Below are 13,044 nucleotides of genomic sequence, written 5' to 3' on the forward strand. Positions count from 1 at the left end.
AGTTGAATATGATTAATTTGATAATTAACATAATATAACTTAATGATATATAATGATATAATTTAAGTTTGAGATAATCAATGATAGTTTAAAATAATAATTGATGTTATTAATTTTTTTTATCATGAATAATAATATAATTTTATTTATTTATATATAGTCTTATATAAATTAAACACTAGCCTACCAATGATTTATCTCCTCTTATTCAATCTTGCAATAAAACACACCCTAATAGTACTTATGAATGAATCAAACTATTTCAATGACAATTATGATATCTTAAAAAATATAATGCTAATTCTAATCTGATGTTTCAAATGTTTTAATGATAATTTATGCAAGAAAAAATATTTGGTTCTTTTATGATTGAACGATGAATTTTGAGTAACATGATGCTCACAAACACCTTTGATGTGATATCATCTGGACCATTGATAGTTGTAACTGTTAATTGTCAGAATGTTTCTAAAATATTTGGAAGTATATTATTATTCGTCAATAAAACTAGTTTCAGGACTCTATTCTACTATTCTATGAGTATAGTTTATTGGCATGTTTAGATATAATATAATAGCATCACATATCTCCCACTTATCCAGACATATATAAACAACCACTTAGAAAAAGGGATCATTATTTCAAGATCAAATCCCTTGGCTCATGCAGTTGTTGTTTCCAATGTGAAGCCCATTGATTAGTGCTGACCTTCTGATGTGGGTTTCTGAAACACTACTTTATTTTCTCTTTTTAATGTGACAATGAATTTGCTAATGCAACTTAACATCTTGGTGAGATCACTGCATAATTGTAATCAACTGAAGGATTCTGTTGTAGCTGTGCCAATAGTAAGCTACAACCATGCTGCTAGACAAGGGTATTTCTGGTAGGCTATTAGATAATAGATATAATATAGTTTGGATTTAAGACCTATTGTGACCAAAGTTAATCCATTTATCCATTATCAAATAGATGGAATGAAGCTTATAGTCTTGTGAGTATTGGAAGATGGTGACAGTAAGAATTTAAAGTAAAGAAAGTTAGTTTGAACAGCTCATATTAGACCTGGGGCTGCTTTAGTTTCCAGGCTTTGCTCCTCGATCCGTTCAAAACCATGCAAGAAAAGAAGCAAAATTAAAAGCATCGAAGAAGCCATGCCACTTTGGGCTCTTTTACTTCCCCTGCTTTTGCTTTGCATTATTCCATGGGTTGTTTATATATAAGATGATTAGTACGAGACAGAGCGGCATGCATACTTTAAATGGCCCTTTAGACCAGTCAGTGCTCTAATGATCCAAAACAGTATTAGTACCTCAAAGTGAGTGACAGTTACAAGTGATAGGATTTAGAGAGAGAGAGAGAGAGAGAGAGAGAGAGAGAGGGAGAGAGAGAGAAAAGCTAAGATTAAAACGAATCAATTCAAAAGCTTCTTTAATTGGTGGGCTTGCTTTGATGATGCCAATGCCTTGTTCTTGTCATGGGCTACTAGAACATTTCTTGGTCCTTGGTCCTTGGTCCTTCCACTCCTTGAATAGTTGAATGCCATTTCTTTCCTCAATCTCTCTCTTTGTCTCTCTCTCAAAAATAAAGGAAGGAGATCACTAAAGTCACTGCAAAAGCTCCTCCATCTATTCCTGGATGAGAATCTTGGATGTGTATTTTTTGTGTTAGGGAAGCTTGGACTCCTCAGAAAGCAGAGGACTTTGGGGGAAAGCAAGCATTTTTATGCCTAATGTCTTATGGAGTAGTGTTTAAAGATAGGCCCAACTCATAGTTACAATGCAACATGAGACCCACATTCACTGATCCATCACTCCCCCCGCTCACACACAGGAACCTTCCATTCCCTCTGCTACGCAGCTACGCTTTCCCCGGCGATCTTGCCGACTTCCGCGCCCTCCTGCGATCGCAATCCATGGAGTAGTTAGTTCATGATGTTAGGCATTTGTGCATTTCAATCAACATAGATTCAGGTGAAGAAGCTACATCTACCGCCATTAGGCCCTTTTCTTAAGTAAGTAATCAGTCTTCCCAGGTGAGTCTCACAACGTACTTAAGTTTTCTTGTGGGACCCACAGGATCTTGTGCACATGATTTGATAGTTTGCATGGATATTAGGATTCACCTTCACTTCTTTTCTTGTAACGGATTTAAGAATGATTAGTGGATGTGGATATGATGGCAAAGTGAAGAAGAGTGGCTATTTCTTTTTTCTCCCTCTTTATTTCGAACAGGCTAAGAGCCTTGCTTACTTTTTTTTTTTTTCTTGTAGAAAGAAGATGAACCTAAGATAGCATGAAGGGAGCTAACAAATTAACAACCATTAAGCACAAATTCTTCAATATCATGTAGATTAATATGATAAGAAGGACAGTGTGATACAAATATATATATATATATAATCTTTTTTAGGGTAATTTTTATAGAGGAAGAGAAGTGCAAGGACAAGTAGAAGTACCTGTTATGAATAGGATCAGGGCCATTTGGTACTCTCCTCTTGCTGTTGTGAAATGGGTCCAGCTTCATCTGGCCAATGGGCTTCTCTCTTGATCGCAATTCCTTCAAATCCACCAAACTCCTCAGAGTTGAAGTAGAAGCCAGTGGCGATGTAGCTTTAGCAGCTTGAGGAGCCCCTGTCTCTATGGCCAAGGACACCAGAATCCCAATGCAGAACAAGAATGCCAACCCACTCACCAATGCCCTTAAGTACCTACAGGACCTCTCCATTTCCTTCCTCTCCTTCCTTCCTTCCTTCCTTCCTTCCTTCCTTCCTTATGCTCCTCCTCCCTTTCCAACCTAACTCCTTAGCCTCTCGTAGAAGAAGTAGTACTGACTAGATGGGTCATTGGAGGAAAAGGAAAGAGAAGAGGTAGAGAAAGAGAGCAGAGGAGAGAAGAGAAGGTTATGTGGGGAGTTAAAAAGGGAGTTAATTTGTGTAGTTTTATATGTGGGTGTCTTGTTTGGTGTTGGAGATTTATTTTCAAAAAATAATAATAATAATTCTTTTTTTGCTCTCTTCTCTCCTCCCCACTCCTCTCTTTTTCTTTTTCTTTTTCTTTTGTCTGTGGAGATGGAAGCGATTGTGCTGTGCTTTTTGTAGGACGTGGAAGCGGGAGGAGAATTAAAGCAAACAGGTTGTGGGCATGAAATGTTCATCGAGAGCCCAACCGGTTGGACCCACTGGGCTCGCCCAAGTTGCTTTGGGTCGGGTTTTTTCACGCAAGCGAACCCCTCAAATAACAGAGGCATCGTCATCTCGTTTTACCACCCCCTCCTTTTAACTTCCCCAGGAAACACATCCATTATTCATTAGGTAATAAACCTTGCTCTCAGTGAAAGAGGGGACTACTTTTTTTTTTTTTCCCTTTCTTTCAATAAATTTTTAAATATATATTAGGCAATAAACCTTAGTTAAAAACATATGAAGCAATCTTAAGATCTCCTGTCGTGGGGACAAGGATAGGTGACGACATCAACTCGTCATTAGTTGGACATAAAATGACAGCAATGACCCTGGCAGGGAGTGGTACCCGGACAAGTCTGCATGCAATGGATCTTTGGGCAGTCCCTCAAACAGTGATTGGGCGTCGCAAAGACTGCTTGCAGAGGCGACGTTGTTGGGGAATCTTCAGCAGCTGAAGTGGATCTTCCACGAGGAATTGCGGGCATGGACAGAGAGAGATGATAAGGGGAAGGAAGCAATCAAAGCGTTTTACGGATCTGCTGCAGCAGTTGTTCTCTCCATGTTTTGTACTCCCTGCAGCTCTGTGGCCTCTGTTGTTAGGAGGTGTTCCAGTGGGATGGATCATGGGCGCATGTTGGTGGATGTAGCTAACTATCAGTGTCAGGTTTGTTGGGGGTACATAATAACATGTTGGTGGAGTTTGGTCCTCAAATCAAATTATTTTTATACTACTTTTAACTGTGCCCAATTATTTTTAGACTATCATGGAGTTGGTAAATAACCAAAGTACTCTGGAAATATTAGATGAGAGAGCAGAGATACACACTAACTATTATTTGGTTATAGACCTCACTGTACTATAATATGTTTATGCTTATTTCATAATCAAAACCGATTAGATAGGGCAAATATTAAATGAATAGTAAGAATTTTATATATCCTAACTAAACTAAACGGATATGAATCGCTTAAAAAAGCTAAGATAACCTCCCGAGCATAGCCATGCTGGCCATATCCTGATATCATGGCACTCCATCATTTGGACAAGTCAGGATGACTGATGCTGCTAGAACAAACCACTGCACAATTCAAACTCCCTGATTTCATAAACATAATTATACCAGAATTTGCAACAAGAAGGTTCTCATGAAACCCCCTCTTAAGAACTTGTCGATAAAGTTGCTAGACGTTGGAGATTGCAGCTATATCTGCAGCAGCAGCCTAAACGCTAGTGACTGTGTAAACATTAGGCCATGTTCCCAGTGATGACATGTCCTTAAAGATCATCAGACTTTCCGATGCTAAGCATTAGGCAATTGCTCAAACAGTCGCCACGGATCTGCAACACATGAATCTTGCACAAGTCCAGTAATAACAGTCATCCGAGTGAAGCTCGAGCTCATCCAGCTTGACAATAAACAGCTTCACTGATATATGGACTTACTCTCTCTCACATAAGCCATGATCATCAAATTTCAGGGCACTGCTTCATTCAGGAATTTCATCAAACAACATGCTCCATGGACCTTGCCATGGCGAATGTACTCTCTGATCATTATATTTCAAGATACACAGTCTCGACACGACAAATTGTCAAACACCTTTCATGCAAGATGGAGACTCCCACTGCGTGAATACGCTGTATTCTTTTTGGTCCAAGACACCAATTCCTTATTTACTGATGAGATACATGACTCGCCAAAAGAGACAACATGCCGCATAAATTGGTACGCAGGAAGGGAGATTCTGATTCTATAACACCCCTTTCTGCATCACAGAAGTCATCACGGCCACTGAAGGGTTAGTGTTGCCGGACTCCTCTAACAAATTATTCTCAATGTTGGAATAAAAATACCAATGGAAAATGCTTAGGATTGTGCTGGTTATATAACACCCCTTATTTACCTATAACCCAACTCAATCTAAATTCTAAAGCTTAAGTCATTAGATGAGTGTCGAGGAGTAGTGTATATAAACTCTTTCATATATTTTTTTTCCCTCTTTTTTCCGTTGCGAAATTAAGCCCTTCTCATCTGATACTCGACGTGTAGAATATTTGAGGCAAATCTATGTCCACCTCAATAAACCTAACACAACTCACAGAGCTCCAGGAAGTACAAAACAAAGAGAGCACAACTGTTTCTTTCTTTCTCCTTGGCATCTATCTCTTGTGCAAGATCCACTTCAACCACTGAAGATTCCCAACAAGGTCCCCTAGATCTGGAGGCACTGAGGCAGTCTTTTTGACGTCCAATGATTATTGAGGGACTGGCCACTGGCCAAAGATTATTACACGTAGGATTTTTCCAGGTATTGTTAGAACATCAATAATCTCTAATTATCACTGGCTATCAATAATTATTGGCTTCACCAACCGACCCAAATATCTAATCAAATGTACTATAATCTAATGTCCCTGAGAAATTCATGAATAGCATGATTGGTTTACAAGCTCATGTCATTGAGTTGATGGCAAATCATATTTAGCCGAAAGGGAGCTTAATAACCACCCCGATTAACCAAACAGAATAGGAGAGAGTAAGGCCCATAATTTTGGCCCATTATGGTTTAGCATGCACGCGCAGTGCACGTGTACATTAACTTTTACGTTGGTAGGTAGCAGGTGATATTACTACTGAGACTACTACTACTGCTACCGATGTAAAGATTCAAACGTCTACTGCACCGAGTAACACAGAGGATTGCACTCCCGAGGATGCTCTCAGAAAGGCAAAGGCATGCGTTGGCTCATGCAGTCCTGCAGATGTCTCGATCGTCTAACTTTTGATGGCACTTTGAGTCATTATGCCTGAAAAATCATCTGTCACATTTCTTAACAAATAAGTTGTTTTTCGTATTGAGAGCTAATCAGACACTGTCTCCTACTCCCTGTGTACTTAAGCATTCATTTTATCGTAAATTGTCACCTTTCTCTCCTGTACTTGACTAAATCGTTAATATGGTTCCCAGTCAAAGGTTGTCATTAGAGAGAGAGAGAGCGAGTGAGAGAGAGATTTAAATACATTGTAGTACCAAAGCACAAGAAGTGCATAACTCGAAACAACCAGACTAGACCATGCATCATGCATGACAGCATGAAGCAAACAAGGGTAACAAGAAAAACTACCAAAACATAACTCCTATTTCATTTTTGCACCAATCTAGAAAGTTAAAACCAACCCCATCTTAAGCCCTAGCACCTACTTCGACCACTCTCTCTAACTCAAACATACGTAACTTGCATGCATGCATGCAAGAACATGCACGTACCATCAACACGTACTCAAGGATGAAACCCACCAATGCCGCCGCCAACTCCCCCACCTACGCCACCAAGACCGCCTAATCCGCCGAGTCCTCCGAGGCCACCGACGCCGCCGAGACCTCCAATGCCACCGACACCGCCGAGGCCTCCAATGCCACCGCCAAGCCCGCCTATCCCCGCAACGCCTCCGTAACCGCCGTAACCCCCTGCGACACCGCCGGCCAAAGGCAAGCCACCAATGCCAACACCTCCGACACCGCCATAGCCGCCGACGCCACCGACGAGAAAATTCTTCTGGTCGCCGAGGCCGGCGGCATTGCCGGCAGTCTCAGTGCTAACCTGGACTTGGCTAGGCACGTTCCTAGCTACAACTTGAGCTAGTGCAATGGCTAGCATCACATGGAGAATGCACCACTTCGTCATCTCTCTATCCCTGTAGACCTAAGAGATTCTCAATTTACAAGGGAAGGGTTAAGGAGGATAGCTTCTTATATAGCTGAGGAGTGGTCGGAGACGGTTACGGGTAGTAAATGTTGCCATGGTAACTCGTAACAAAGGGAGATGGTAGGTGGGTGGCGAAGCCTTTATTGCAAAAGAAAATGATAGCTTGCTCTGTTGATCCGACGTGCACAATTAAGACCCCTTTACACTTATATCTAAGCTACCTCAATAAAGTAAGCTTAGCTAGCTCTTCTCAAAGGGATCTCCTGCATCCCGAGCTGTTAGAATTTTGCAACCTAAGGGCACATGCCGGAGATCGATTCGCCGGAAGGATCGGGGAAAATTTGAGTAAACTAAGCCTCCTTGGATTCTTATTTACCTAAATCCCCCCCCCCCCCCCCCCCCATGATGACGCAATAAAGGTATAATGAACTTATCAATATTTTACTAAAGATGTAAACGTTAACCTTCTCAGTATCTTATTCCAAATATAATAGATTGATCTTATTAGCTTATGTAAAAATTAGGTACAAATATAATATATTATGAGAGTGAATAAGATGGAAAATTTTAATTTGTATATATTATTTAGCTCTATATCTTCTATCTCCCTCTAGGTTAATATCTAATAACTAATATGATTATAAAATAATAAATCTCTTTAGTTTATTTGATAAATAAATAAATAAAATTTAAGAAATCATTTTCTCATCCTCTACTCACGTATTCTATGTTTTATGTATATAATAAAATACTCAACTCTACTTTGAAATTTATATAAAACATTGATATATTTAGTTTTTTTTTTCCTTTGAAAATATTCTGAACATAATATTTTAACATTAATTTGGAGGTGAATTATGTAAGTGAATAAAATTTATTTTTAGGATTTCATTTGATCTGATCAACCATTTAAGTTAGCTTGGACTTAGGACTCGACATGTTTTAATGCATTGTTTGGTTTAAGGTTAAACTCTAAATTTAATTAGTATTTTTTAGTCTTAATTTTAAAAAAAATAAATTTAACTAGATATAAAAAATTAAAAAATATTTAATTATATAAACTCTAAAAGCAAACAATGCGTAACTATTTATTGAAAATTTCAAATCCAACACTACACGTCACCACCGGCACTTCCCGACACGATTCAATTGCGATCGCTTTGTCGCCTTCGATATCCAGACGCCTTCCCGTCCAGGTACAATCCCCTACGTTCCCTTCTATCAAAACTCCACCTCCTCCTCCTCCTCCTCCTCCTCCTCCTCCTCCTCATCGTTTATTGAGGAGAAAAAGGATCTCAACTCAGAGGAGAGATATAGAAGTTAGATAATATATTCTTATATGGAGGGAAGTGTTAGTTATTCTCCTAAGAAGAAGGATTTGTTCCATGTGATACATAAGGTACCGGTAGGAGATGGCCCTTACGTTCGAGCTAAGCACCTCCAGGTACTAATACTACAACTCCTCCTCCTCCTCCTCTTCCTCTTTTTATATTTCTTACTAATTAACTATGATTGAAGCCGAGTTAATCGTTTGAAATGAATCAGCTTGTTGAGAAGGATCCTGAGACTGCCATCTTATGGTTCTGGAAGGCAATCAATGCAAGGGATAGGGTTGACAGTGCACTCAAGGACATGGCTGTTGTAATGAAGCAGCAAGACCGCAGCGAGGAGGCGATCGAAGCTATCAAATCCTTTAGACACCTCTGCTCAAAGCAAGCGCAGGAGTCCCTCGACAACCTCCTCGTCGATCTTTACAAGGTAATTTAGGGAGTATACCTGACAAAGCTACATCGTTAATGGCTGATTTTAAAATGTTAGCGTTCTCTGATGACTTAAAAAGCTTTGGAATGCTTCGATGATCAGAAATGTGGGAGGGTTGAGGAGCAGATAGAGCTTCTGAAGCAGAAGCTGCGGATGATATACCTGGGAGAGTCCTTCAACGGGAAGCCGACCAAGACGGCGCGCTCTCACGGCAAGAAGTTCCAGGTCTCCGTCAAGCAAGAGGCCTCGCGGATTCTGGTAGTTTGCTATTTTTCAATATCAGCGGTTGCAGTTTATGAAAGTGATTTGATATTAAAAAAAAAATCCTGGCTGCCTATCGCTTGTCAATCTATATGACAGGGAAATCTTGGCTGGGCTTATATGCAACTAGAAAACTATGAAACAGCAGAGGTGGTATATCGCAAGGCGATGGAGATTGAGCCCGATGGCAACAAGGCCTGCAATCTTGGACTTTGCCTCATCAAGCAACGCCGGCTCGACGAGGCCAGGCTTGTACTCCGAGATGTTGCAGTCCATAAAGTCCCCGGATCCGTCGATGAAAAGACGGTGAACCGGGCAGAGGAGTTGCTGCGCGAGTTTGAGTTAGAACCGGCTCATTCTTTAGTAGTGGATAACAGCTTTAGCGTAGGAGAAGAGGTCATGGATAGACTGGATGTGTTGATGAGTGATTGGAGCCCATTCAAATCCAAGAGGCTTCCTATATTTGAAGAGATCTCCACCTTCGTCAGAGATCAGATAGCTTGTTGATTCTCTGTTAGTAGCTTCTTCAATGTTAGGCCAATGGATATGTATATGAAGTGCTATAGAAGGTAGAAGTGTGTATGTGCTTGATAGTCCCTTCCTTAAGGCATTATATGAAGTTGGCAGTAACAAATAAGAAGTGCATGAGCTATAATTTCTTTCTATCTAGTATTTTCCCTTGAATTTATTGTATATTCGTATGGCAAGTTCAAAACAAGAGAGTGTGGACAGTGGAAGGAGATATGACTATGAGACCCAGATGGCTGAAAAACTTGATCCATAAAAGCATTATAGCAACCAATTGAATGATGTGATAATTGGGCAACAAAGAGAGCTTTCTACTTATACAGCAAGGAAGAATTACTCATACGTCCTGACATGAGCTGAATTTGCGAAAGACGAGAAAGGAGAAGACTAATTTTTATTATTATTTTTTTACAAAGGGGAACACTAATCTAAGACCATCGATATACCACTTTCTATGTAGCAGTAGATGACGCCAGTCCAATTTGAGAAGGGGGGATTGAGGTGCTTGAATTCCATTTTACTTGCATTTGAAGCCATGACAGATAGACAAGATTATGATAAGGATGAGAGCGATTATGATGCCCAAAACGATAAGTTTGATCTTCATGTTCTGTAACCACATCTTCCGTAGTATCTTTGTTCCTTGCTGCCTGAAATCTTGTGCCTGGAAAAGGAGACGCAGCAATCAGCTACAGAATGATCCCATGTGTAACGAATCACTTATCGGGAAGCATATCATCACACAACACAATGACGGTCACAAAGGAATGCACCTGAGATTGGAGGTTTTCCGTCTGATCGACAAGTAGCTCAATTTTCTCCCCTCGATCAAGAACCTCAACAAAAAAAAGAAGGAATTTTTTGAGAAAATCAGCTAGACATTTGATGACAGCCCTCAATTCAGTGTCGAATAATAGCTAATGCCATTCCAACAATGACGAATAGTAGTCATGAGATGTACCTTTTCGATATTTTCCATCATAACTCCTTGCACTTCTGAAACCTGAGCTTTCACTTTGGCTAGCCTCCTGATCTCCTCCGGGTGGTCCACACAATACTGCATGTGTTCTTTTAGCTTGGACCTGAAACATCAATGCAAATTTTCACCTTAAATATTAGAACTTTGTCATTATATTCCTTTGCATTAGCTCTAATAAAACGGCTACCCAAAATCTCGACTAAGGCTATTGGCTGGAACCGTTGCAGCTTTTCCTTCTCCATATCTTCTGTTGAAATCCTCCTTGACCCTTTCTAGGAAGGCGATTGGAACTTGTCTACCAACTGACTCAACTGCAACTACACAATATGCTGCAAAGTTCAAAGATATCATGAGCTATTTACAAATAACTTACAGTAGTTTTGACATTAAAAAAAAAAATCTAGCCATTTTAGATGAAAAAAAAGAAAAATCACAAACTATTTGACAGCATGAGGCAATATAGCACTGCTGCTGAGTAATTCAGAAATAGCATAAGAAAGTTTCAAGAGCCAACAATTAGAGCAAGTGGAAGAAAAAAACAAGCCTAGTCATGGATATAGATAAAAGGTGCGCAAAGAACCCATCAGATCTTTGATTCTCCTCTCCAAAAGTTCAAACACTAGGAAAACTGCATCTGTCTGAAGCAATTACTTAACTAGACTAGCACCGATGGAGCAAATATTAATCATCAATCTCAGAAGATAGAAACCTTAACTTGGAATATGGATCTAAACTGTCAACCTGATCTCAAATCATCCACTAAGAAATTCGAAGGTCGTAACTACTAGAGCTACATACAGAAACAATCTGAAAGTCAACTGGAACATAGAAACGCAAACATTAATTGCTCATAATAAATCATTCCACATGTTGAAAACAACTTAGATGGAATTGCAGTTAAAATCTAAATTAAATACACATTTACAATAAAATCTCTGCTAATTACTTAATGACAAAATCTTGCCAAGTTCAAATATCTAATGTTCATACTTTTATCTTTTCTTCTTTATTTACTATGCAATATCTTGTAGTCTCATATGCTCTACTGGAGGAGGGAAACAGAAAACTATTTTTGTCTACACACCAAATTTATCAAGTGAGCAATAAAAACACTGTAAGCTTCGTACAAGATCAGTAGATAGACAGCTAGCTAATCACGCTTTGTGCATCACACCAATCTACAGTTAGAAGACAAGAACGTGAGAATAGTCGATCCTATAATTCTACAATGATATTAAGAAGACAAAATATGACAACTAAGCCGACAGTATTGGTGCATTGTCATATGATGTATACAAATTAGAGCAATTTAACAGGGACAACACATCGGATAAGAATATGGCCTTCTTGGCTGTACAATGATGGGAAGAACGGGAATTTTCCACTTCGAGATTGGTAGGATATGTTGCTTTCTCATAGGATTCCTCATTTCTAAAGGAAAAAAAAAAAAAGAAAACATGAAAGCACCTGCTACGATGAGATCTAACACACCCCTCAATTCTTACGATAACTTTGGTGTCACATACTCTTTTGCAATCATAAGCAAGTTCCACAAGAAAAGTATCAGAAACTTTGTTTGAATTTTGAAATGATCTGATAATAAAAATATAGCGGCCAAAATAACTCTAAACTGTTCAAATATGCATAATTTTCAAGCACTATTAATTTTATTTAAGCTAGATAGGAACAATCTTTCAATCAAATTATTGACTAAGAAGCGATCAAACCACCTTAAAACACGATATTATGGTTAAGAAAAAAGAGAGACAGTACTTCAGAAAGTCGAACGAATCAACCGTCCCAAAATAGACGAATCTAGCCTCCGATGACCTCCCCCAAATCCCACTAATTCAAAACATTCACAAGAAAGCCATATCGCATCAATAAACGCGAAACCAAATTAAAGGCAAGAGGTTTAAGGAAATCGAAGGGGCTAAACTGTATCCCTCCTCGACGAGGTAGTTGAAGGTGTAGCCATCGCAGTTGTAGGTGAACTTGTTGTTGGTCGCCGGAAGCTTCGTGAGGCACTGGGAGGCGACGGCGGTGAAGTTACCGGTGAACTCCGTGAACTCCGCTAGGATCACCGTCCCCCTTGCCACGAAGCTATAGATTAGAGATTGCTGCCCCATCTCTCACCTCCTCTTCCTTCTCCTTCTTCTTCTATCAATTCTAACACTCGATCTCTCGCGGAGACGAAGAAGACAACGAGACACAGAGAGAGAGAGAGAGAGAGAGAGAGAGAGAGAGAGACGAAGGCAGAGGAGCGAGGCGATACTTCCTATTCCTTCGACGAGAGAGATAGACAATGGACTATTAGTGTGCGATAATTACATCTTTAATTCGCAATTTCGTACTTTCATAGGGGCTAAATCGAAAATATTAAAAAAGAGAGAGAGAGAGAGAGAGAAGCATGCATAATTAGATACTATATCATACTCCCGAGAAAAATATATAATTTGGTCCTCCAAACTTTTTATAATTAACAATCTATGCATTTAGATCTTGATCGGGCGATAAAAGAATAGAAGCTTTTCGCCTAACTTAACTCCGAAGCATGCACAGTCTTCTGAAGATTTTAGCCGGATTAGATCAAACAACTATAACTCGAATAACTGAAAACAG

At 39.5% G+C, this 13,044-nt stretch overlaps 3 protein-coding genes and 1 long non-coding RNA gene across 5 annotated transcripts; 2 read left to right on the plus strand and 2 right to left on the minus strand.

The window, feature by feature from the left end:
• Positions 1–1,330: 1,330 nt before the first annotated feature.
• Positions 1,331–3,907, plus strand: LOC140763334 (uncharacterized). Of its 2 annotated transcripts, none has more exons than XR_012104819.1 (3): positions 1,331–2,035; positions 3,101–3,313; positions 3,521–3,907. It is a non-coding gene; the product is annotated as an uncharacterized lncRNA (long non-coding RNA). The 2 variants fall into 2 exon arrangements; XR_012104818.1 differs by having other exon boundaries at positions 1,331–2,014.
• A 2,256-nt stretch (positions 3,908–6,163) lies between these two features.
• On the minus strand, positions 6,164–6,889 carry LOC140763707 (uncharacterized). The gene has a single exon (XM_073102015.1). It carries the CDS (start codon positions 6,870–6,872, stop codon positions 6,468–6,470), a length of 405 nt encoding a protein of 134 aa, XP_072958116.1. The 5' UTR covers positions 6,873–6,889; the 3' UTR covers positions 6,164–6,467.
• A 1,250-nt stretch (positions 6,890–8,139) lies between these two features.
• On the plus strand, positions 8,140–9,555 carry LOC140761855 (protein SULFUR DEFICIENCY-INDUCED 1-like). Its single transcript, XM_073099349.1, has 4 exons — positions 8,140–8,337; positions 8,439–8,651; positions 8,757–8,912; positions 9,015–9,555. Exons 1-4 carry the CDS (start codon positions 8,233–8,235, stop codon positions 9,420–9,422), a joined length of 882 nt encoding a protein of 293 aa, XP_072955450.1. The 5' UTR covers positions 8,140–8,232; the 3' UTR covers positions 9,423–9,555.
• Positions 9,556–9,688: 133 nt separating this feature from the next.
• LOC140761856 (vesicle-associated membrane protein 721-like) lies at positions 9,689–12,705 on the minus strand. Its single transcript, XM_073099350.1, has 5 exons — positions 12,362–12,705; positions 10,610–10,751; positions 10,405–10,525; positions 10,217–10,279; positions 9,689–10,107 (listed from the first exon to the last, which is right to left on the minus strand). The coding sequence occupies exons 1-5, from the start codon at positions 12,549–12,551 to the stop codon at positions 9,961–9,963; spliced, it is 663 nt and encodes a 220-aa protein (XP_072955451.1). The 5' UTR covers positions 12,552–12,705; the 3' UTR covers positions 9,689–9,960.
• Positions 12,706–13,044: the final 339 nt, after the last annotated feature.

This window comes from Typha angustifolia, chromosome 7 (assembly GCF_048772165.1).
Source record: "Typha angustifolia cultivar Huaian chromosome 7, ASM4877216v1, whole genome shotgun sequence".
NCBI classification, from domain to species: domain Eukaryota; kingdom Viridiplantae; phylum Streptophyta; class Magnoliopsida; order Poales; family Typhaceae; genus Typha; species Typha angustifolia.